The sequence below is a fragment of the Passer domesticus genome, chromosome 4, assembly GCF_036417665.1.
Source record: "Passer domesticus isolate bPasDom1 chromosome 4, bPasDom1.hap1, whole genome shotgun sequence".
Taxonomy (NCBI): Eukaryota; Metazoa; Chordata; class Aves; order Passeriformes; family Passeridae; genus Passer; species Passer domesticus.
Window position 1 is genome coordinate 65609125 of NC_087477.1, and position 26382 is coordinate 65635506.

General features: G+C 36.1%; 1 protein-coding gene across 3 annotated transcripts in view; it reads right to left on the reverse strand.

Moving 5' to 3' along the window:
* Positions 1–26382, reverse strand: part of RBPJ (recombination signal binding protein for immunoglobulin kappa J region) — a 56949-nt gene that overhangs the window by 10959 nt on the left and 19608 nt on the right. For 2 of the 3 annotated variants that reach the window (XM_064418462.1, XM_064418461.1), the window contains 6 exons: positions 13652–13690; positions 10233–10328; positions 4558–4723; positions 3555–3729; positions 1910–2047; positions 1584–1696 (listed from right to left, as the gene is read on the reverse strand). In XM_064418462.1, coding sequence (XP_064274532.1) covers positions 1584–1696; positions 1910–2047; positions 3555–3729; positions 4558–4723; positions 10233–10328; positions 13652–13690 — 727 coding nt within the window. Of the gene's footprint in view, positions 1–1583; positions 1697–1909; positions 2048–3554; positions 3730–4557; positions 4724–10232; positions 10329–13651; positions 13691–20462; positions 20488–26382 lie in introns of those variants that run through there. The other variant, XM_064418463.1, reaches the window with a different exon arrangement.

Genomic DNA, 26382 nt, shown 5'->3' on the forward strand with positions numbered 1-26382 from the left:
TCAGTCTATTACTTAAAGACAACAGCAAAGAACAACTTACATTTGTCAGTTCAGTGAAAAATTATGTGCTGACTTAATTCAGATCTCTTTTGCCAATTTACTTCTAAAATCAAAAGCTATTCCCTTAGAGAGTGAAAATCTTTAGCTTGTAATTTTAACTCAACTCCTAGAAAGTTGTTTAATATTTTATGCAACACTACCAGATGCAACAGCCAAAGTGCCTGAATATTTCTAAGCTGACAATCAGAAACCCAACTGTCCTCTGCAATATCTAATTATAATAGAGAGTATTATTAGCAATATAAATTTAAAGGTGAATTTTTTTCTTCTAAATTCTTTGCATTTGCTTATAAAATACCTGCAAGCTATCTTTTAATTGCATCATCTTCCATCAGTACTGTAAGCAGTATGACAAATGTTCCCCATGGCAAACAAAACAGGAACTTTTAGCCTAATGTTTTCATCTGTTTCTACTTACAAATAATATTTCTGGAATAATAAATGATGGCATCTCATTTTCATCAATAAAAAAGTATTAACATGAAGCCCATAAAAAAGTGACATCCTCTTAACTGAACTTCCTGTGCTTGAACCATATCTGTAGTGTAACCAGTGTAACTGCTTTTACTGTCAACAAAATTTTCATTTTGTACCATTACACTGAGCAGGCTATTATCTTTTTCTTTTAGCTAAGTTTGGTATTGGGAGAGAAATTAACATTATAGTCCCAGCAAAATTAGTCTGGAAAGGGGCACAAAAGCCTGACTGCAGAAGGGCTGGTTTTCTATTGGTGCATTCTAAAGATTGCTTCTACCTAAACTGGAATTAGCAGAGCCTTGTACGAAACTCTAATGAGCTCACAAACCACAATTTCACAGAAGATCCTCATATGAAGCACTATTGATCATTCATCACATAAAATTCCACTAAGGCTGGCATTAAGTGCATAAAACAGGGGAAAAAAATCTACAATTATACTTAACTTTATTTACAAAACCCAGTACTATGTATCCAGAAGTAATATTTTACTTGATTCACAAATCTTAACTGGTTATTCCAAAGGCAATTCCCATGTTTCAGATTTAAAACAGATAGTATTAATAAATATGAAAAAATGTTTTTTGCAAGCTGCTACTCGTATAATATATCTTCAGGAGTACACAGAAGTGCTTTTATATTCATATCAGTCAAGCATTTTTAAAGCCTTGCTGGAAGTCAACACATGGACAAGTCCTACTGGCTGAAAATATTTTACTCATCTATTCAATATCAATATTTGAAGCATTTTGGAACAGACAAATCTACAGTACTGTTTTTAAAATAGACAGATTAACCTATTTTGGCAGCCTTACATTTTGAAAAATTTCCTATCTTATTTTACAAGTTGTTCTTTGTTTACAGAAATAATCTGCAGATACAAAAATATGTTTTAATTAAAATAAATGCCATTTTCCATAAAAAACATGTATTACCTGAAGGCAACACACAAGGCCAAAAACTGTAAACACTGCAAACCCAACTATGGAATTACATTAAGTTGCCATCCATAAATTAATTACAGCATTGAAGAAATGAAACTGTACCAGTCTTGGGAGTGCCATGCCAGTAACTGAACACACAAGTTTGACAGTCTGCCCATAGTGAATGTAGCCATCTCTCACTGTGAATTCTTCTCCTTCTGATTCATCATCATCCACTGCATGAAACAGGAATTTTCAGAATTACTTGTTTTAATCACCATTTTTCTTGACACAAGAAACATTTAACACCACATTATTACATCAAATATACACTCAGTAACAAAACAAGTGTGCACATCGGCAATTAATATGGAGGAGAAAATGCAGGATGCTTTTTTGTGAGGATAAAGGAAAAAGTGAAGAAAATACACAGATTTGCTTTTACTTACACAGGTGAATGTAAAATGCTCCCCACTGTTGTGAACTGGCATGGAAATTACCACCTTCTACGTGCAAATATCTGGTGCTAACTGTTTGGGATCGAAGTCTATTAAATAGTGCCACTTTTGTCCCTGATGCAATACATACTGCAAGGAACACATACAGACTTGAGATTATAAAATTACTTCATTATTACATAGAAAAGTATCAAAAAGTCACAAGTAACATAAAATAAACTGAAGAATACTTGAAATCAAGACATAATTATTAAATATTGGTTAATTTAGAAAATATTTTTATTTGTGACAGACCAAAAATAGATGTAAAATTATGAGTGCAATAACATACATAGTGACTGTAATCCATGGCATGCTAGCTAACAGAATTCTACCACTTAGCCAAATCAGCCAGTGTTTGCCAGCTGAAAACTGTTTCTGTTCATAATTCTCCAGCAACTAATTATTTAAGCAGAAGCTTTAGCTTGCCCTTGTGAAGTATTTAAGACCACTTTCTGTAATCATTTGAAGACTATTTGAAATACAAAGACACAGTATTCTTAAAAATCACAAGCAATTGAAAGGAAGACAGATGTAACTATGTCAAATTATAACCATGCAACTTGTAATGTTCTCAGATTTGAACTTATTTATCATTCAAAAGAGAGAAATGTAAAGTTTGCTCCCCTAAAAAAAAAACCAGCAACTAAAATTTTGCCATCAGAATGGGCATGTTGTTCTACTTGGTTCATATTTACTATTGAAGAATGCTTGCTTCATATTCACTATCCATCAAAGCTATCTGTCTGAACACAAATTCAACAGTGCATACTCTGAGCCCACGGGTGTGAACTGCACAGCAACAGATTGCCTTTAGTCATGTGCCAAGCTAGCAGCCCCGAGATCCACATTCCATAGGTGAATGGGTTCCAGCCCAACACAGATGGATGAGCCTTTTAAAGCACTAGTGAAGAGAGAAAAACAAAAAAAAAGGGTATCTCTTGAGGTGCTCCAGTGGTATGCTGGCAAAAAAAAGGTGGAGGAAAAGCAAAAATGTTCCCAATTATACATTAGCACCAGAGATACTGTTAGTTGAAAAACATGGTAAGCAAATAATTCTGGGTGAAATATCACCATACAGATTTCTTACATGACTATTTAAAAGGAACCATGCAAAACAAAAATAAGAACAACATGAAAATGGCATGAGACAGTAAGAAGGTGGCTGTGATGTGACAAAGTGCAGTTTGGATAACATGATGCTACTCATTTACCACAATCTGATAGCAATCTCTTTAATACTGATCAAAACATTCCAAGCACCAGTCCATGACAATTAAAGAGCTCCAAAAGCTTAGAAAGTTGAGGTAGAGCATTCTTTACACACTTGTCTAATGAATTCATTCCTCAGTACATGGGGGTTTGGGTGGGCCTTTTATATTTACTAAATAATTAACCATGACTGCATAAAAGTCAAACTATCTATATTGGAATATTTTAAAATATACTGATGTGTACAGTTCTGAAATACAGCAAAAAAACGGGAGTTGAAAATTTCAGTGTATTTTGCTTACAGTCAGACCTTAGAAGACATAACAAAAAAGTAGTATGAAACAAAATGAATTGGCAAATAAAGAAAAAACAGAGAAATACTTACAGTCTGCATTTTTCAGTGACTGTTTCTTTTTAGAGGGTTTGGAGATGACTTTGATCCGTTTACTGAGGAACACACCGATGTCATCACTATTGCCATAGAACATTTTTACCGATAACATGAAGTGCTTTCTCTTGTCTGAGTCTGATATGTATAATGTTTTGGCAGTGCAATAATTCTGTAGGTGAAAACATACTGTGGTTTATTCTTTGAAGCCAACCCAGTTCAAGAAACATGCAGAAAACGTATTGAACTAAACTTTTCTTGGAAGGATGGGAAATGATTGGGTTTTGAAACACAAGGAAGTTACTTTTGGCTAAGTGTTTATGCTAGGTGACAACAAATTTTTCAAAAAATCTCAAAGAACTTTAATTCTTTATTCTTTTCCTATTTTGAATATATGAAACATTTCTGGTAGACTGTGCTGGAAATACCAGGTAGCTATAAAATACTGCTTAATAAAATAACCAGATAAAATGAATGCTTTTGCTGCTAGTTGCATTCCAACTGTTTAAGTCATCACAAATACCTTAAAAAAATCTTGTAAGCAATTTACACCACCGTGAAAATAACCTACTATTTTTTTAAGATGCTACTTCAACTGTATTTTTAGGCAAAGGGACTTAATGACTACTTCTAGCAGCAGATGTTTTGATATTTCCTTGATAAGATTATCCACTCATGCAAGCCAAGGAGGAGGACAGAAAATTCAGGCCAGAAATCATATTTTAGTTAGCCACTGATGCCTACCAAATAACCTAACAGCTTACTAAGTCTGCATCAACAACCTACAAATTAAATGTTAGTACCTTGCTATGACCCTAGGAGCCAAAACCAACTATTCAATTGTCCTAAATATTTTGAGGGATTTTTTTCCAAACCATTATGCAATACCTAGAAAGAAAATGATACAAAAATAAGAAAGGGCATTCCTTGAAATATGCACCATGTAGCTATAATATCCTTTGCAGTTAGTTATCTTAGTGGTTTATTACAGTTTTTCTACCTTTCCTTCCAAGTTCAGCTGCTGCATTTCTTGGTCACTGTTTCCTATCCCGATAAAGGCGCAAGGTTGTGACTCCTGCTCAGTGCAACCATCCCGCTCCATTTGCTCTTTTTTTTTCTTCCATCCACTGCCCATGAGATACACACATGGAGGAGGACAAAAGAACCTGAAAACGAAGAAAACATTATGGAATTACACACAGTTTTCCAGATAAACAAACTGATGAGTACCCAATGCTTTCACATTCACACTTTGCACTTGAGTTATACAGGCATGCCCTTCATTTGCCTAGAAGGTTTTCTAAAATACAAATTAAAAAAAAAAAACCAAGAAAAATCAGCAGTAGATGTACTGTCACTGAGAATCTTTCCAGTTCAATATATTTCAGATAACAGTTGCATCTCTATAAAAAACCTTACAAAGAGATTCTGAAATAAAGGAAAAAAGGCCTCAAAAGTTATTATAGTCTTTTGCAGGGGCCTAACATGATGCTGCAATTAATACACACAGAACAGTTCCACAAACGAATTTAATGGACAACTGCTGACTACAATTCCTAAATGTTGAGTTTTATCTTAAGCAAGAAGGGAGTTTATTCCATCCACACATAAATCTCTCCCCATTTTTAAATGGAATAGATAATTTTATGTCTTCATTAGTACGTGTAAAAAAGAAGGCCTAGTTTTCAGCAGTACTGACTCTCATCAGTCTAGATGCTACTTATAGCAGCAATATGTTCAAAATTAAATTCAGCATTATAATACAATGCATCAGTCTTAAAGTTTCTGCAAATTGTTAAAGGCCAAATCCTGAAAAGGTTTGTTTTAGTTAGCAAATAAGCTGCTGTGTTTTTATCATAATTTCACTATGATCAAAGATAAAGAGGAATGAGTACCTCCAGTTGTGAGGTAACTAAGGAGGCACGTAAGGAACATGAAAAATTTTCTGATTATTTTATATACTTCATTTTGGAGAGTAGTGTTATAACTTGGCACTTCTGCAACCCAACAATGACTCCTACCTTACAGGTGAGGGGTTTCTGGCTTTTTAAAAATTTTTCTTCTTTTTTTAAATTTGGCTTGGGACATCTGAATTCCAGGCAGGGGGAGCAGGCTCCACGCTGGGGCAGCAGCCAGTTGTGCTGGTGGGCAGGAGCTGTCAGGGCAGGGGAGTATACTGAACTGTGGGCTCCAAGTCATGGAAAATGATCAAAGGACAAAATTATTCTGTTTCTGAAGTGGCTGTGGGAGTCCTGGGCAAAAGAGGTCAGTGCCAGGTAACCGGTTGGACTTGATGATCTGAAAGGTCTTTTTCATCCTAAATGATTCTTATTTCTATTAAACACCATTAATGCTAGCTTTAGTATGAAAACCTAGTGTAAAACTCCCATTTATCTCACCTATTCAGCATTGGTTTTTTTCCGCACAATCACAAGTATTTAACAGATATAAATTGTTCTTCTAAGTTACAGAATTCTTAATAGATTAAACCAAAATCCTGTTAATAATACCATAAAATTAAATACACATATTAAGAATACATATAAATAAATACAAGTATTTGTAGTATTTCTGGTTGATGGATACAAATAATGTATATTCTCTGCCAGAGAAACAAATCACCAAATATTAAGTCTTACTGCTATTTAAAATGTCTAAGTGGCTATGAAAATGAATAAAAATTTATTGTCTGCAGGCAAAAAACTCCTCAAACGTTCTTGCTTGACTATAAATCTGCAGTCAAAATTTTTCACTTGCATTTGTCCTATTTACAACATAGCAAAGCAGGAGTTATACCTACAGGTACACAGCTGAAAGATTTATGAACCTCTTTCAAAAGCAGTATGGTCCTCATATATAAACTATTCCTGATGAAGAAGTTATAAACACATTAAAAATCAGTCAATCTTTATTAACAGAGCAATGCTTTGGTTAAAAAAAAACTCCACCAAACAAAACCAAAACAAAAATCCAACAAATCCCTTCTATTCCAAGCAATATTACACCATAAAGAATATTACACATTTACCTTCTTTCCTTATGTACTCTTTTGTATTTATCTTACTGGTCAGAACACAAGAAAAGAAAATCCCTACTTTTTTTCACACCCTTTCTCATTTCAGCTTTATTCGAAACCAAGTCCTTTAAACGACTAGAGCCACTAGATGGCAATGAAGACCTGTAAGAAACAAGGTGTAACCCATTGATGAAGAGAAAAGAGACCACAATAAAAAGCACTCTTAAAATTAGAATGCAGAGAAACATCTTTGAAAACATACAGAACAAATACACTTTTAAAGCAAATAAAATTTTAAGTTGGGTTAAAACTACAAACATGAAGAAAGAATCTGGACACTCACAATTTTAATGGGTTTTCTTTCTTATGTATCTACCTCTTTCTCAGCTTTCAGGCACAGACAGTCTTGGGTCTTTTTAACTTCATATTTACCGTTCCACAAATTCATGTACACAAGAAATTAGCTGAATATTCTATCCAATACAGAAAACGTGAACCAGGTTTGAACTTCAAAAACACTGTATTGAATCAGATAAACATCAAAGGAGAGAACAATATTCCTTCAGTTAATTCAAGCCAAGCAATACACAGAAAATGTGGTAGTTAAGCAGAGAAGCTACTCCAACTGAACTTGCTAGGAAGCAAGGGCTTAAAGGGAAATAAGGTCCGTTCGTGTCATTTCTACCTAGTTCTGATGCACTCGGAGCTGTCCTCAAGCCACAGGCTTCTGTCACAAAGGTCTGCTTTTTCAAATCATCCAAATCATCTCTGTATTCATCTTATAGAAGTCTTTGCCTTCAGGAGAATTCAGATGCTTCTTACTAGCTAGTTATTTTATATCCAGAGTGACTTTAGAAGGGAAGTTTCTCCTCTGTATGTGTTGGTAAATTCCAAGTGTTTGTCAATTACCCACATTGTTCTGAGAATTAAACTGCTCAGCAATCTTTCTTCATAGGAGATTAAAGGACTAACAACATCCACAAGAACTCAATTTTACAACAAACAAACGGAAAATCATTAGGTACTACAGTGCTAAGGACAAAGCAGTGGTGCCATGGGGTAAGCCCTGGAAAAGGTTAAGCTCTCAATAAGGAATTTTATCCATTGGACAGGCACACTCAGTTCAGGGAAAGGAAGCACTTGATCAGAAATTACAGGAGCTCCTGCACTAATAGCTGTAAAACAAGATGCAGCTACAGCATTCTCAAGCTAATAAGCAGTGAGCATGTTTAGCTCCAAACAGCAAAATCAAAATCCCTATCTGGCTTGAAGTCTTTAGATGAACTATGCCTCAAAATTCAAAACACTTCAGTCCTTTAAACTGCTGAAAGTTCACACTGCTCAGACTTTGAAGAGAGAAGTCTCAGTCAATGGCAAATATGGAAAACAATACAAGAAATGCAAGCCCACAAATACCCACACACTCATCAGGACTAAACAGCACCTGAGTCTCTATCAGCTGAACACCTTTGAAAGGTGACAGCCATGCAACAGTAACCATCCGGCACAAAGTCCGAATTGAACTAAATCCCAACCTGCGCTTCTTACCTCCTGGCTTCCTTGTTAAGCCAAAAACCATGAACTTTGTGAAGTGCAAGGCTCATATGAAGGGTCAACTCAAAAAAGTCAACTCCTTTCTTTCCTGTTACTCAGAAGTACCAAAATCTCTCAAATTAACCTAGAAAGTCTGCATCCATGCACTGGAATAGTGTTATTATGATGCCTATTTAAAACAGGCCAAGCTACGTGAGATCTGCACCATCTACAGTAGGCTTTTAACAAGAGCATTTCACCATCTACTAACCCTCATCAAAACAATGAAAGGTAGTTATTGTCCTAACCTTTTAATTACCATGTGCAAATAGTTTGCTAATGGCTAGCACTTTCCATGACTTCCCAACAAGTAAGATTTAAATAAAGACAGGAACAAGAGGTGGAAGTTTGCCTACATTTAAGTTCTATATTTATTTGAAAGAGATGTCAAATTTAAGTAATAATTCCTTTTGTAACTTGAATTCCTCATTACAAAAGTAATGCAAAGTAAGTTATTCTTTGAGGTCCAAAAATTAACCAGATGATATCTATGCCACAATGAAATCCCATGGAAAACAGGGAATTTGTCTACAAAAATTGGTATAAAGTAAGTCTATTTCTAAGATGTATGCAAACCAACTCACTTCAGAAATGATGAGTGCACAGATGATGAAAATTTGACTGTTGAGTTGCATAAAGCAGCATTAAAACTTCACTAATTTTGCTTACTTCAGAAATATGAAGAAACAAAGGCCACATTTTTCCATAAAAAAGCAGAAACAATTTAAAAACTCAAGAGAAAAACAAAAGAAAAAGGAATATAGTAATTCATCATTCAGATTTACTAAGTACCTTAGGGCACACATGGATCCAAGGATTTACTAACTGGCACTTTCCTTTATGCTGATAACAACAGGACACCATTACTGATGCTGAGTCTGGGAACTAGCAGAACAGTATTAGAGACAGTCTACATGATATGTTACAGAAAAACTAAAATATTTAAACTGAAGAAATGAAACCTTAGTATGTATAGGACAAGAGGGAACAGGCAGAAACTGATGCACTGAAGTTCCACGTGAACACAAGCATGAACTTTTTTACTGTGCAGATGACCACACATGGAACAGGCTGACCAGAGAGGCTCTGGAGTCTCCCTCACTGCAGACATTCAAGAACCATCTGGATGCAATCCCGTGCCATATGCTCTAGGTTGGAGCAGATGTCCTCCCATGGTCCCTTCCAACCTGATTGATTTGGTGACTGATTCCACACCTTCTTTTCACACCCATAGCACAACAGCAATCATTTCAGTGCCCTACTATTTGATAACCAACTATTTTCAATACTGATCTTCTTTTATAAAGCTTTCAAGTTTTCTACACTGATTTGACATGCTTCCATTCTTAAACAGATGAATCAGAGATAACCTGCATGAACAAATGCACTGTTAGGTCTAGAAACCCACATATGAAGGAGAATCCTATTTGTTTCTACCAGTCATGCAAACAAAAATATCACAGTGAAGACTGCAAGAGAAGACTGTAGCAAGACTGTAGGAAAAGCATCTTCGCCTAAAAAGCATTCATTCTCATGTATTCCTGCAGATTCTGTCCCTTAGAATAGTACCTATAACTGTAACATGTCCTGCATTGATTTTTGCAAGTAAATGTTTATCATAAATACAGTCATGACTGACCTATCATTCTTTTTAAACCTATGAAAGATGTGATTCAGAAACTTATCTTACTGAGGCTAGCAACTTCCCTTTCATATAAATGTGAAATTATTCAGAAAAAAACTCCTCTACAAGTATTCCCTGTTGATTACCTAATTTACTTCAACATTAAAATGGAAGGTTTAAAATGAGAACAATTTTAAGCAATGGAAGAAAAGCCTTGCCCATAGAGAGAGAACCTCTTGGTAGAAACTGGCATCACTCCATTGAATGCTATATGTTTGCAATACTCGTTACATAATTAAATAATTCAGAAGGAAGCATTTAGTATTTCTTTAGACTACAGTGCAATCTGAGGAATTCTGCAAAGGGCTGTGCACCCAACTCCACAGTGTAGTTTCCTCAGCTCCCAGCTACAGACAGACGTCAGTACAGCATAAGAAGTTACCTTTTTTCATTTCCATATGATTTCTGCGCAACTTTCGCGTGGAGTATTAGCACTGTTTGGTCACCTCGCTCCTTCAGGTAATTTCGCATTGCTTCCCTAAAAATCAAAACACAATATGAGCTTTGAAAGTTCTTTTGGTTTTGTTTACAACAAAACAAAGACAACTCTAGGGAAAAAAACCCAGCACCTGAAATTCCAAAAAGGCCATCATTAACAGGGTCAAGATGGGTTTGCTCACTGTTTGAGACATTTACACAGGAAAAAGAAGTAAGTATACTGCACAAACTAGCAATATAGGGTCTGTGATCCTTTACATTACTACATTTTCCAGAAAAAAACCCTCTCGTGATGTAAAATTATACCAATGCCAATCACTGCACCACGTTTAAAGTCCTATTTCTTTAAGCACCGTGCCACACATTAGAACACGTTTTATTAGTTAAATATTTTCCTCATGACCTATTTAGTATCTCGTGATAAGAACAAATTATCTAAGCTTTTAACCAACTCAGTGAAGTATTTCTATCCAAGTTTTCTTTTGGTTTTGAAGATACTAAGAAAAAATTAAATTCTTCAGCATATTGTTTCACCTAATTTTCTAGAGAAAAGATCTACTTTCTGCACACAATCAGGTAAAAAAAAATTTAAAAAAATGTTTTATTGTTCATCATCACTGTAATTACAGATGTTATATAAATGCTGTAATTACCTCCAACACACCAACAACAATTCCTTGAGAGAAGCGAGAGAACAATAACAGCCAGTCACTCTTCTGTATAATAATCTAACTGTTCATTAAGCAGCTTGCCAAATTCAACACCCTAGGGATCAGCTGTGCCGGAGTGCTGGCAGGAACAACAGTTCCTGAAGGAGCTTTTGTGGGTTGAATGCCCACCAATGCACTCATCTTCAAAGTCATCTACCAGCGAAATAAATTATGAATTTATCAGGAATTTATATGAAAATATAAAACCCTACATAAGAAGGCTTTTTTATTTGGCTGTTTGGGTTTTTGTCTTTTTTCTGTGAACTGCACCAACTACTGAATTCCCTTAGGACAGATCTGGAAAACCAAACATTTCTAGTGAAAAAAATCATGGAAGATAGAATGCAGTATTTTATTGACCAGACCTTTTCCAAAACAAATCCCCACACAGTTTCATAGAGAAAAGCAAGCAGATTGAGCTAGGGCTGGGTTGGACAACAACAACTCAGCTTTGGTAATGATGTTTTGCAAATTCTTGTGTTTGTCATGCCTGCATAAGACATGATTAATGTCTAGTGATTAGTGAGCCCATTTTCTGTGTAAATACCAGGATATAAGAACAGAGAATAGACTTGAATTGCTGTATTAAATTTGGACTAACTGGTCTATTTACATTTGCCATTGGTAAAACTGATGCTTATCCATGAAAGTACAGCTGGAAGAACTGTTTCAAAGCCACAGACGTACTAATTTACAGCCATTTTTAAGAGTATATTTTCAACCCCAAAACATAATTCACTGTGAAATTATTATTATACATTTCATTATGATATATATTAGCTGCATTTAAGTTGTTTAAAAACTTCTAATCTGACAATTTGAAATATTCTATTAAGAGTAGTATCATACTAAATTAAGAACATCTGTTGTATTAAAAACTTTTGACTTGACTACTATTAAATCCAGCAACTTGCACAGAAAACTGCTTGGTGATACCTAATCTTTATTTAGCACTGTATGAGGAAGAAAACTTGTGTTTTCTATTGGTCTGTTTCTACAGTGGATTTGTACAATCCAAGCTATCCAAGCTCCTGGGAAAATAACTGATGTTCCCCCTCCAACCCCTCCCACAGGTATCTTACGTGACATTTTTCATTATTCAATGCTAAAATTCTTCATGAAGGTAGTATTATTATAGTTTACATCTAAAACCAACTAGCATAGTATGAACAGAGTAGTGTTGTTTTGCTGGAGATTATTAGCCAAACCAGTCAGGCTTTAAACAAAAAACCCACAGCAATTTTCCAATAATTGAACGAAATGCTTTTAAGGGTTTACAGACACATTTTCAACATTACATAAACAAATCAGTTAAAGAAATCTGGGTGACAGTTGTTCTGTTTCAGCAGTTTACTTTTCAGAGCAAAGTTAGGTTGTTTGTTTCCAACCTCCATCATCACAGGAAAGGTTTTCAAACAGCTGCTTTGAAGGATGGCTGGCACTTCTCAAATACCCATCCTGTATTCAGGAAAGAGCAACGAGTATACCCAGTAGTTAAAATCCTGCACATGAAATTTAGAGTAACTATAGTAAACTCATTTAAAAGCTCTCATTTCTTTTTTTGTTGCTCTTTTTGAAACAGAAGATACATTCCATTTTTGTTCTTCTTTTTAATGAGAGAAGATAAATTCCATTAATAACTTCAGGGTTATAGTATAGATGGTACTACACAAGATGGAAAGCAGCTCATTAGTTATAACACAGTATCTTCAAATATCCCTGAAGACTGCCAGGCCAACAATAATCCACCAGGTTTGTTCAAATACTTGTAAGTCAGTACAGGTCAATTTTGCATTGAAATGAAATTTAATGATGACAAGCTAAACTAAAACTTAGCCAGAAATGCAGTGAGACAGATATTCACAAAACAAAATGTAAATGTTCCCCCCACTTCATGTGCTTACCATGATAAGGTATCATTTCATTCAAAACAGTCTGTCAGGGTGACAAGAGGCTTCCTCTATCATCACACAAAACTATAAAAACAAATGGCACATCCTTTTTTGCTTTCAAGCAAATAGTGGATTTTAAAGCCAGGAGCTAATTATAATCAGCACAGTTTGTGGCACAGAATAATAAATATTTGCATAGACTGTGTTAAAGCAGTTCAAAAAAAGAAGGTGACTTCTTAACAGTTTCTGATGTAAATACATCCCAGGCAGGCCAGGAGCAAATCAAGCACTGTACTCCAGTCACCCTAAACACTTTCCAGAACAGATTGACATGACAGTTCTATTTGATACTCTCTCTGATTATTTGGGGTTCACTAAAAATTGGTTCAGATCACTCATTGACAACACTGTATTCAATTGTGGCAGAAAAAAGGGTTACATGACATCACTTTTGCTCAAGAAACAAACCAGCTCATTCCTGAGGATTTAAAAATAAGCAGATCCACATCCTACAATATAACCTACAATAACTGATATATTAAGTCAACACCATTTCTAAAAATGCATTTTGAGTTTCATATTAAAAATAACCCAGTCTTGTTAAAAATTGTAATTCTGGCTGCTGATTGCATATATAATTGAAAAGCTCTGACATTTAAAATTCTAGGGTTAGCAACACACAAATTTTTAACTTAATTTTTTTGAGAATGAAAAGGGTAACTTCAGAAAATTGTAAAATACTGAGTTTCTTTAATGCTTACCTTGTGAGCCGTTTCGGTTGAGGTCGCTCTCCAAATTTCCTGAAAAAAAAGAAGTAGTTGCTAATTTAAAACAAAAGTCTTTAGACATAATTTTGCAGTAAGATACTATCCCAATTTCACAGTTTCTGAAATTGTATTAGAATTTTACATATTTTCTTTGTAATTTCCTAGATAAGATCACTATTAAAGTATTAACCGCCTCCTTTGTAACAGCTTTTCCCACAACAGCAGAGGCTCTTTTAAATTTGAACAGTAGGTAACTTTCTTTGTTGAAATCACATTTGCTCTCAGATTCACTTCTTGAAAGTTCTTACACTCACAAGAATGTAAAGAAGCAGAAGATCTTTGCCACACAATTGACCAGCAGTCAACAAGCAGTCACAGTAAACATACAGAAATTAACAGACATATCTGTGTTGACAAATAAGTGAATGCTTTCCACCAGGACAATTTCTCAAAAATCTGTTTTTCCTTCATGACTGCTTACAAAAACGATGACAACATTTTCATACATGCCAGTACAGAATTACAGGAAAAATCTCTCCTATGGAATGCAGCCAAGCTTGATCCATAAATAGCCTGCAATACACTCAACGTTTTCTCGCCATAAAGTGTTTTGAGACAGCTGTACTTCTTTCAGTGCTTCAACACCATCCTTGAGAGAAAGAATATTCTTTACACTAGGCTAAGACTTTCCACGAAAGTCTTTATTTACGTAAGACACCAAATTAACACATGGCAGATACATTTTCATTACCAACATCACCCTCAGATTATAACTAAATGGTCAGGTAAAAGATCTGAAAAAAGGAAGGCTGCACCCAGCAATGTGCATCTGCTAATCCTGGTGAGGAAGTGCAACCTCAAGCTAAAATGATAACAAAGGCAGGGGAAAAAACCCCAAGAAACCCACAATGCAAAACCAAAACACAGCAAAAAGACAGGCTTAGCTTAACACCTTTCTGCCTAAAAATAAACAGAGACATAAGAGACTGTGCTTTTACTGCCAGTGTTCATAAATATCTCTATGATTTGCCAAGTTCATTTTATAGGTGGGCATAGCTTTCCCTTTATGCTTCCTGGACAAGGAAAAGAACCCTTTCCTACTATTGTCCTACAAGAGTGTTGGAGGCTCCCTAGCACAAGAATTTGATCATTAAGTGATGTGACAAGAAATTCCTCTGTTCGTGCAATAGAACTGTCCTGGACTCTACAGCCACTGATGGTGGAATGATTTCATACATTCCAATTTAATTTCTGTAATCCTAGAAATGTACAAATATGTAACTATTATCATTTATACAGCTGAGCTAAATATCATTCTTCTGACAGGGCAGTGACAACATTCAGCCAATTTTAAAGTTATTTTTCAAGACTTGAGAAATATGTCTTCTAAAATACTGGCAGTCTACATAGAGGAACTGAGTAAATGACATGAAGCCAGATTTTCTTTTCAGCTTAAACAATGAAATAAAATTTATTTTTCCAACCAGACATAAATTCTCTTCATGTTTTACTATGTTGTTGTCAGTATACAGTTCACTCCTCTGGCTTGCTTTTAATTTTAAATGAAACAATGAAACCAGAATTCCTGCTGTGAGCTTTGTTTTTATACATTTTAAATTTTGAGGTCTACTGGACACAAACTTAATTTATATTTTTCTCTGTGGTATGCATCACTGCATAGACATATCTGTAATGCAGAAAAGGTAACTAGAAAACCCAAACAGCTTTGCAGTTTGGGAGAGGGAATGTTACACCCAAAGCCTTTCTGCTTCTAACACTTACCTTTTCAGGATCTGCCTAGCCACCTCCTGAGCACAGCCTGTGCCTCTGATTTTCCCCAGATAAGAGTGTGAGTAGGTGTAGATCCCAACTCCCCCATACTACCTGTGTAGTTGCTGCTCTCCCCTGAAGACCCAGGATCATCCTCTTTGACAGAGGGTCTGTGACTCTCTGACTAGAGAACAGATTACCTTTAAGCAATACTCTACAAACAACATCCCTATAGATTAGCTCCCTGCCTTTGAGCAGAACTACTGTCTTTGTTTCAATCCCTCTGGACATTTCAATTCACCACAAAAAAAAATTAAGAGGTGCTTATCTTGGAGCAAAGAAAGCATTATGCACACCACACTTACTACTTGTACTGTGGCCAACAGATCCAATCCAAGACAAGGACCTCAGTACACCAGAAACTGCATTAACACAAAAAATCCCCTTATAGACAAAACCTCACACTGCCCTAAGGTAGCACACATCCTTGCAGAACTCGAGTGCTGCAGATACATTCCCCTTGCACTTAGTTACTAAAAGAAGTTTTATTAACATGAGATAAAACTACACAGTTGCAATTACTAAAAGAAATAAAATCTATGTTTTCCTTTAGTCAAATCCTGAACGTGCAACACAGGAGAAAAGTACCAAAATCCCCATTCTTCAGAATCAGAGCTAAAGCAGTGAGTCACTCTGGAGATACACAGGGCAAACTGTGATCTGATGCTCAGTGCAGTACCTCCCTAACTTATATATCAGCTTTCCCAGCCTCCTCCACACAAAATGAAGTTATTTATGCCACTGTAATCAACCTGCAAACACATATAAATGCTACCCTTAGCAACATGAACCTTTCAAAGAGATGAAGTAAATTGGGTAAACCTCTTATTATTCTTTCAATATACATTATAGAGAGGTAGAATAGGAGGAAATTGAATCTTGATATTTACTTTAACCAGTTAACAGTTTCTAAATTAAATTCAGAGACTTTTCCTCAATAATGTTGTCTTGAAAGATGACTGATGGTTATGTACCATAGCCACAGTGTCAAAGAACAGTCTTTTCCTGCATTGTTACAAAATCATTTCAAATATCCCACAAATATTCATTTCCCTAACTCAACATCAACAGTTAAAGAAGTTAGAATTCAAAAATGATTAAGAATAAAATAGGAAACGGAAACATCACCATGTCATGGCATTATTCTGCCACACCCTCCCAACTCTGAAAACTTGCAGCAGTGGAAAAAGTTATCTCAGAGAAATAAAATTAGCATGAAAGTCAGTATGAATAATCAATAGTTTTTGTATCCAATTGGCTAAAACTCCAGCCTTCAGTGAGAGTATGAGAGAAAAGTGACAAACAGATGCAAAGATCTAAGAGACTGATATAAGATACGCAAAATGTGGAAAGGATATAGTTATCTTCTCCTGTCTCACAAACACAGGAATTGGGAAATACATCCAACAAAAACTTACTTTTAGAATATTTTTTTCCTTGCTCTACAAACACAAAACTAAGTTGTAAAACATATTGCTACAGAACATTGTAGAGGCTGAAAGCACAAGTGAGCTCAAAAGATTAAAGAGAAGTCTGATACAGAACTCAATTAGATTCTATTAAGTATAATTACCTATTTTTCACAACCTTGTTCTCAGGAAAACCTAAAGTATGTTCTACCAGAAGCAAAGAAAATAGCATGAGTTTAAAAAAACCCAAACCAGTCTACATTTACCCTATCTTTTATATTCTTTCCTTACTCATCCATTACTGATGACTAGCAGGCATGGATCAGTACATATACTCCTATGAACCAGATATATTCCAAGACAGCAACTGCATCCAGGATGCCACATTTTCAGTCACACTACAAAACTCAAATATACAAACAAGACATTTAAAAAAAATGCAATACATATATTTTGTTTAATGGTTCATGTGGTTTATTTTTTCCATATGTTTGCAAACTGATGTAGAGATGTGTATTGACAATATAACCTGAAGGACAGAAACTATCAGCAACTTCTACACAAAAGAAAAGACTAACAAGCTTTTTAAGTTTTCTGATGTTAAGACAGATGAAAATGCAAGCAACACATTATATCTATTGGTTTGTACTAAATGACATCCACTGCACAAGCTGTGATTGTTGCTATTTCAAACTTTCATATTTGATTGCTACGTCAAAAAATGAACCAGTTCAGATATTACAAGGGTACCTGTCAGGCATGACAGAGACTGCAACACTTTTTTTGTGTATGTTTTCACTGGCTTTCACTGTCCTGGAATTTCTTTATCTACTCAGTATTTCTATTTCTCCTTTTTTTCCATCTTGAAAATATGCAGATTGATGAATAACAAAAATGTACAGGAAAGGAAACTAAAAACGTATCATAATTCTATTATTGCAGAGCTTATTAGACAAGATAAATATATGTAATTTGAAGTCCTAATTACAGGTTATGTATCATTATATCTGAATGCTCATCAAGTTCCTTTTATTTGCTGGTTTTTATAAATTTTACAGTCCAAGACTAAATGCTCTTTCAGGTGTCCTGTATTGGGATTCTCGACATACAGACAGTCAAGCTGCTCTTTCACTCACATCAGTTCAAACTGTATTCTGTTAGCACATGCTAACACATTGTACTGGAAACATGAGTGACAGCATTAGTCACACCATTACCACTTGCTATTGGAGCAACTTGTCCTAATAATTCTTTTCCCAGTCCTGTTTTTTTTTTTTCCAACCACCAGTTAGTATTCTCTTATTTCCTGTGTTTTGTTTTCTGATGCTTTGCATAAATTAATTTCACTTCCATACTTTGCACTGTAGGCATAACTCTTTCTTCAATATCACATCCCAAATAATTCTTTTCATTAAGCAAGTCCCAGTTTGCCATTTAAAATGCTCTTCCCCATTCACAGAAATGTAAGGAAACAGAGTCCTTCTCCTTTTCTCTCTTTACTGCCCTTCAACTAAGTATGGAAGTTAAGAAGCAAAGTAACACTAACCTTGTCAGTACAGTAGATAGTTTTACTCAAACTTTTAAAATTCTCAGGTTAGGTAAACATATGGCACAATATACAGGATAAGTTTCAAATGTCTTCAGACAATACAGAATGTGAAATCCTATTTGGAATTCCTAGCTCAGATACAATATGCACTACAATTTTCTACGGCTGCAGGAATATGAATTTTCACTTTTTTCAGCATCTATCAGTAGTTTATGCCTTTACTAAACTTGACATATTTTTTTTGTTATATAGTCTTATTTTCTGGACATAAATTATCTGGTTCTTTTTTTTTTTTTTTTAATTTTTAAATTTTTTAATTTAATTTAAATGGTTCTATGTGTCAAATCAACTTTGGATGGAAAAATAAAAAAAAAATGAAAATTGCCAAAACAGTTCTGCCATTCGCAAGAAAAAGAATTATGAAAAAATATCTCTACAAAAATCACATGTTATCCTATCTTCAACTCTGACTGAAGATCTATGGTCACTGAACAGCTCTAGCATCCTCCTGGCCTGGAACATGATCTGCAAATTTTTCCGGTACTGGTCTTCAGCCAAGAACATCATTTTAACAGTCCCCGAGAAAGACCATTCACCTTTATGTGCTGAGCACAGAAGCCTTAAAAAAATATTTCCACAACATACAAATAGAGACAAACTTCAGCAATTAGGTATTGTATCTTCACTTGGCCTATGGATTGACACAATTTTTGGCATCTAGTCAGAACAGCACGGATCTTTCTGTAAATGGTCTCCAGAGAAGCAAAATGCAAAAGGGAGTTGTCAAATTCAACTACAGCAGAAACAACAGCTGAGCACAAAGCAAGCGTGGTGGAGAGGCCAACATGGGGGAGCAGCAGAAACTGTGTGGACTAGGAATGGGAAGACATGAGCTGCAAACGAAGACCTGCTAAATGGAAAATGTGGACCTGAGACCACTATGAGAAATGGGGCACCAGAAAAATGTGCGGCAAGGCCAAACATTTGAATTTAACTCCAGAATATACAAAGTGTAGTAAAAATACACTACAGTTACTGTTTTCTGTGTCAAATTTTTTTGTGACAGAAGTTTTCCTGCTGTCTTAAAAATTTCAACACTGAAAATAAAAGTATATACTTTCTTTACCCTGAAGAATCCAAAAGCATAGTATCCAAAACCAGGCTGCCCAGAAAGCTGGTAGATACCCCATCCTTGGAAACATTCATTGGACAGGGTTCTGAGCAACCTGATCTAAATGAAGACATCCCTGCTTGTTGAAGGGTATTTGGACTCCATGACCTTTAGAGGTTCCTCTCAAAACAAATATCCATGTGTTGATCTCTCTTCCTTTCTGCCTTACACAAGAATGAAGACATCATGTGGTGCTTTGCTGCCCAGAGGTCACTAAACGATTCAGGTGCGTATTTCCCCTTCATCATCAGATGGGTGAAGAGAAAAACATGAATAAAGAGCAAGAAAACATAGATGTTGACATCATATAATTGTTTAACATAGAAAGCAGAAGTGGAAGTGGAGAAAAACAAAGTGAAACAGGCCACTCACCACCACCCATGATCGATACCAAGCCACTTCCTAAGCAAAAACTGGGTAACCTCTCTAAATCCCATTCCCCTCCAATTTATTGCTGAGCATGACATTATATGGCATGGAATATCTCTTGTTTGGGTCACCTGCCTGGTTGTGTGCCCCCCTCAGTCATTGTGGGGGGACAGACACCAGGCAGAGTGAAAAAGAGAGAAGGCCTTGATGCTGTGCCAACACTGTTCAGACAGAGCTGAAATATCAGCGTGTTATCAACACTGTTCTGGTCACCAAGAACATGGCACTGTTAACAGCTGCTAGGAAGAAAATTAACTCTGTCCCAGCCAGACCTAGCACAATGAGAAAAGAAAAATGCATGCTTTATGCATGGGAAACAAATGCCAGATTTTAAAAAGGCACAGAGTGCCTGTTCATTGGAAAAGTTTCAACCCCAAATACCTGACTGCAAGATCATTTCCAGTTGGATCTACTCACTTGGTGGTGCTTTTGACTGATAGAGCAAAGGCCTAACAGTAAACTCAGTTCTTTAACAGTCCTGCATTTGCTGCAGAACATGTTAGAAGAACTCTTTAATGGGCTACAAGAGATGACTATAGTACCTCAGTATGGACTTTGGAAAAAGTCCCCAGACAAATGTCACAAAGAAACTGGCCTGGATGGAACGTACCTCACACTGATCAGCTCAGTGGTTTCAGTTCCATCTCCCAGAGGACAAATGTCTCAACATTCTGATAAGTAAGATATGGCAATCACTAATTTAAGGCAGTATAAGACCCAGAGTATTAAACATATAAATAAATACAGAATAGAGTGATTGAAGAAAGTTTTTACTTCCTTAGAGGAGATCCAAGGGAAACAATGCTTTGAACAGGAGGAGTCTAATAAAAAACCTCCAGATTTTTATATAGTCTTTGGCAACATCTTAGACTACATTATGAATTCAGAAATAAAGAAAGCAAGAAAATCCACCTTCTGCTCTCCAACAATATGAAGTGACAAAGAAGTCTGGTGAGAGGCTCAAGTTAAGTCCCAACATTTCTAATACCTATCAAACAGCTGGTATCCCACAAACCATTACATGTGATAGGATTGGGGAAGAAGAAATGCTGCCATTTCAACTACTCTTAAGTGCATTTCAGCCAGGAGTGCAACAAAAGAAATTCCTGTGCTTCACTTAACTCCAGTTCTAAAAACAGTGTCACCTGTCAGGTGCAACCTTTTCCTAGACCTCTTACAATGTAACTTGTGAACAAACAAGTTTGTGGCTTAACAGTCAGACAAAAGCCTTTTAAGGAAAGAAATTAAAATAACAGAATTACTTTACAGGTATTTTTTAATCATTCTCTCTCCCTCAGCTTTAAAGTAACTGCTATGTATCTGGAAAGCTAGAAAGTCTTGTCAAGTGTTTGTTCAGCTCTTGGCACCAGATAACCAGACCCTTGTTGTAACAGACTCTATTACTTTCTACCATGAGAAATGAAAATACTTCTCAAACAATTAATTTCAAGCTATTTTGTGATCTGTTACCATAAACTCACTACACTACAAGCTCACCAGTAAGGGATCTCAAGGGTTTACTTGGCCTACTGAGGTTATCTAAGATCCAGGAAAGTGAAATACTCAGGTTTCCATTCAAAGTTGAGGATCAATATAAAAGTATTCCTTTTCAGCCACTAACAGAGACATCATCTGAGAAAAGCTGAAAGATGGATTTAAGTACCATGCTGGGATTTTATTTCATCTTTTCCTTTTAATTGTCTATCCTCTGCCTATTTCCAGCTTCAATTTGCTTATCACGGACAAATTAGTGAATAACTGAAGAAGCACTGAGGAAGGTTCATATTTATGGACTTTTAAAGTGCTTGAAATTATCAAAGCTAACATATGCAACAGTGCCCAAGTACAGGGCGCACTCATTAATTCTCAGGAATAATCCCTTTATCTGGCATTTGCTAGAAACACTTCCTTCGGATTGAACAGCACAGTACAATTCACATGGAAAGACTCAGCCACTCCACATCAGACTTGTCTTGGTTTTGCAGATTTCTGCATTTAGGATAACATGTTACATCAACTGCAAAAGCAGGTGTACATTTTAAAACACAGGATATTCTGTCAATATAGGTATACTTTTCTGTGCACAGATTTCGGTGAAAACAAAATGTAAATACTGAAAATATTTCTGTGCATTCACCTACACAGCCACAGTCTATTACACACATTTTACAACACAACTCAAGAGGGAAATGATCATCTGTAATCAGAAAACATCTTCCCATCTGGTGGTTTCACAGACCCAAAGAGGAATTCCTATGTACTGAAAAACAGGGCCATTTATGATCCAGCATGAGCTGGCATATAAAGACTACCACATTTCACATAGTGGTTGGATCCATAGCACTTCAACATGTTTCCTGTTAGAGATAACTGCTGGATTTGATTTCTGTAAGTGCATCTTATTCCACACTGATATCCTTCATTTTTAAGTGACTCTGAAAACAGCGCACTATTATGATATGCCAATTCTAAAAATGCAGAGCTCAAAAAAGTGATGATCTACAGGATTAAAAAGCCAAAACAACTCAATTTCTAAGAGATTAATGCAAAACACATATAATTGTATATAAGAATTCAGTTAACATAGAAGCAAACACAAGCAATTACCTATGCTCAAACAGAACATTTCACACTGACCTTCTCCATGGGTGAAGATATTAAATAAATGAACCATACCAATGGCTAAAAAAAAGCCATCAGAAGGAAAATTTTATTTTCTCCAAAACAAATGGGTTCAATATACACAAGTTTGATTATGGAAGACAGAAACAGTTGTATTACCAGTAACATCCTGCACTAAACAACCTCTACACTGGAAACACAAACTAAAGAACTAAAATAAACTAGCTAATACTGTCAAAAGAAAGGACAGCTGATGATGAAGTAATTCTTACCCACTCTATACTCCACAGCCTACAGTTCCACACAACCTTCATTCTTCACAACATTTCTCAGGCAACTCCCCTCCGTGTCCCACAAGCTTTTTGGGGTTTTGCCCTCCACTGATTTTTGTAGGTTGTTGTAACTTAATGCCATACAGTCTAATGTGACCCAGCACAGCCAGTATTCCCAACTACCTGCACAGCATCATAGGGCAGCGAGTCTTTATATCCTTAGACTACTCACACCCTAAATACTGTCTCTTGTTCTTCTAAAATATCACACAGCTGAGGTACAGAAACTGCTGAAGAAATGACACCTATCTTCCCCTGTTCCTCCCTCTAGACACAACTATGTCCATAACTGTGATCCTCCCAAGGCTGATGAACTCAACAGACTGACTGATGGCTTCCAGCTCACCCATCCTAGGCTGGTTCATCCTTCAGGATGAACACACACACTAACAGTCACATGCAGTCATCAACTCACTCTCACTTTTGCCTGCCAGCAGCACTTTGGCCCTGATTCTCATTAGGGTGTCTACAGTAATAAATATTGCTATAAAGACTTTGTCCTGAAGGTTAGAGTTGGATTAAAAGCTAATCCATTTTTAAAAATATTAAATACAGTTTTTATATTCACATACAAAGAACCAATCTCAGCCAACTTGCTTTGAAACACTATTGACATAAGGTACCCTCTTTGTTATCCATCCTACAAAAGGAGATAAAATTAATGAAAATCACACTAATCAAGAACGTCTAACAGACATGAACAATGGATTTCTACTACTCCTAAAGTCCTTTTCTCCTCTGTAAAGAGTCAGTGACGGGTGGTCCAACTGCACTGTGACTCTTTGGAAGCAGGGGGCACAGCAGCCCCTGAAATCACAAAAACAGAAACTTTTTTTATCAATATACAAAACATTCCCCCTTTTCAACAACAACAACAAAAAAGACCCACCTGCTCCAGGGTGAATGCCACCAACCAAGCACTATCACATCTTTGTACTGCATGATTCTGTACTGCCCCTGACTGTACTTCAAGAATGTAACTCGCCCAACACAGGGAGCATGTTATGTGTTTGAAACAAGTCTTCCACTCTACAGCACTGTACATACTTTTGGCACTGTATCAAATAATACTGACAAAAATACAGCAGAAAAAGCTCTGCTTCACTTAGTCACGCCCTCTCACTGCAAGTCACTGGTTCAATTAGAAACTCCCTCTCCCTTTTCTGACCTGCTTTCATCCTCCCACACTGCTCTCATTATTGTCCTCTCTCTTCCAATCCCCATAAAATCACAGAACCACAGCTGCAATTTAAATAAAAGCTTGCACTGCACCAGTAAGCAGGCTCACTTTTAAACAACTTAGAGAAAGTAAACAAATTCACTTCTTTATAGCAGTCTACCTAGATATGGAAAAAAGCTCTATGCAGTAATCACTATGCTTGTATATGACTCTAAAAGTCAAAGGTCTTGTCCAAACAGGACATAATTTTAATCAAGACAGCATTCACACAACTTTGCCACACTAAGTGAGGTAAGGAAGTCAGTAATGATAGCTTGTTTAATGAGGAAGTGCCAAAACATACACCTGGAGATGTGATTTCCCTGTTTTTGCCTTTAGCTGTAGGTACCTAGGGCAAGGAGCTAGTAATCCAAAGATCTCAGGTATACTAAAGAACTTAGATACTATCAACTTAAAGGATAAAGCCACTAAAATGTTGGAGTGGTGTAGAAAGTAAGAAACATAGTAAAACATTATATTTTACTTTATATTTTAGATTCACATGCTATTATTTCTTTTTTATTAATTGCCTAATAATGTTGGCTCAAATATTTAGTGGAAACTGTAGCTTGGACACACACAGCTTAGCAACTGACCGAGTTATTAGCCTGAAAAATCAGCATGACAATAGAATCCCAGTCCCTACAACACAGTACAATTTGGCTCAGCTATCGTAACTGTATAGGGAACGTGCTCATTAGTTTTATCTTCATCCATTCAAACCAAAAGAGAGTGGATTCTTGGAAAACACCTGTACATTCAGTTCACAAAACTGACTATTAAAGTAATGGCGACACAAAATCAGTTTGGAGCTTGATTCTACATAAAACATCCCAGTCACAGCTTTCATTGACAACGACTTTGCTCACCATATGATTACTAGAACTCTTCTTGTGCATCTGACAGTAAATTTTCCTTGGGATCTCACTTGGCACATGACCTTTGAATACATACTTCACAAGCCATCTTGACTCTTATTTCCTAAGAAAGTGATTATATATACCTTACTAAACCATAATTTAAGTATCAACAAGTCCTTAAAAACAAGCAGTTACCTTTTAAAAAATCAAATTTCTAAATATGGCAAAAATAGAGCTACTGAGTACCAAACCAGTGCTTTTCAGAGTTACTACTGGCCCATAACTGCAAGTAAGATTTAGTCTGAAGACATTTTTTTTAGAAGCATGAGGGCAAAACTATTAAGTGTACTGATTATTATCTCTGTTGCCCGATTACTTGGAAAGAAGTCATAAATTAGAAATAAGAGACTTTTTCAACCACTTTCCTGCCAATATAGGAACCCAGTACTATAGTATAGTACCTAAGGATTTGTTCAACCTTCATTTCAGTGACTGAATGTCTGCAATGTTCAAAGAACAGTTTCTCCTCTGTAAACATAATTTCCATCCTTAACTGGAAGATAAGCAGATATTCTGTGCAGAAGATAACTTTAAAAAGTGAATAAAAAGAAGGACAAAAAGTTAAGGTTCATGGTTTTCTCTGAACCACCACCATTCACTGTAATACCAAAAATATATAAGAGGAGAAACTGTGACTTATTTTATAAGGAAGTGGTAAGGAACAGTATCAAATTTGCAAAGGTGGAAGATTCTCAGAAAGCCAGACTAACCTCACTAACCATAAAGGCAAATAGGTATTTCTTTGGAACACCTCTTTAAGAGATAACAGGTTCTTGATGGGTACAGTCATTGGTCAGCTTCAAAATCTCTAACCCCAACTCTAATAGAGTAACAGGATAATCACTCTTCCATGTCCTTTTCCTTACCCTATACCCTCATAAACAAAGGAGCTTTATTGCTACAGCAACTGTTTCCTATGATCAGAAAAACAAGGAGAATGGCCTAATCTGTCTCTAAGGGGCTTACTGTCCCCTGCTCCAAGCTCCTCAACTCACTTGCCCTGCACCACCTGCAGTTCTCAGACCTTCAAAAGCAGATAACTCAATCCATCAATCTGGCACACCACTAATACATGGGGAAGCAGGAGACAGGGAAACCAGTCATGTTGGATGCAGAAAGCTGTTTGGTCACCTCAGCAAACTCAACTTCAATAGAAGCCCAAAAAGATTACAGGAGAAGCTAAGCAAGCCTGTAACTCTCATGGGAAAGAACTATAATGCAAGAAAACATGCAGAGAAATCCAT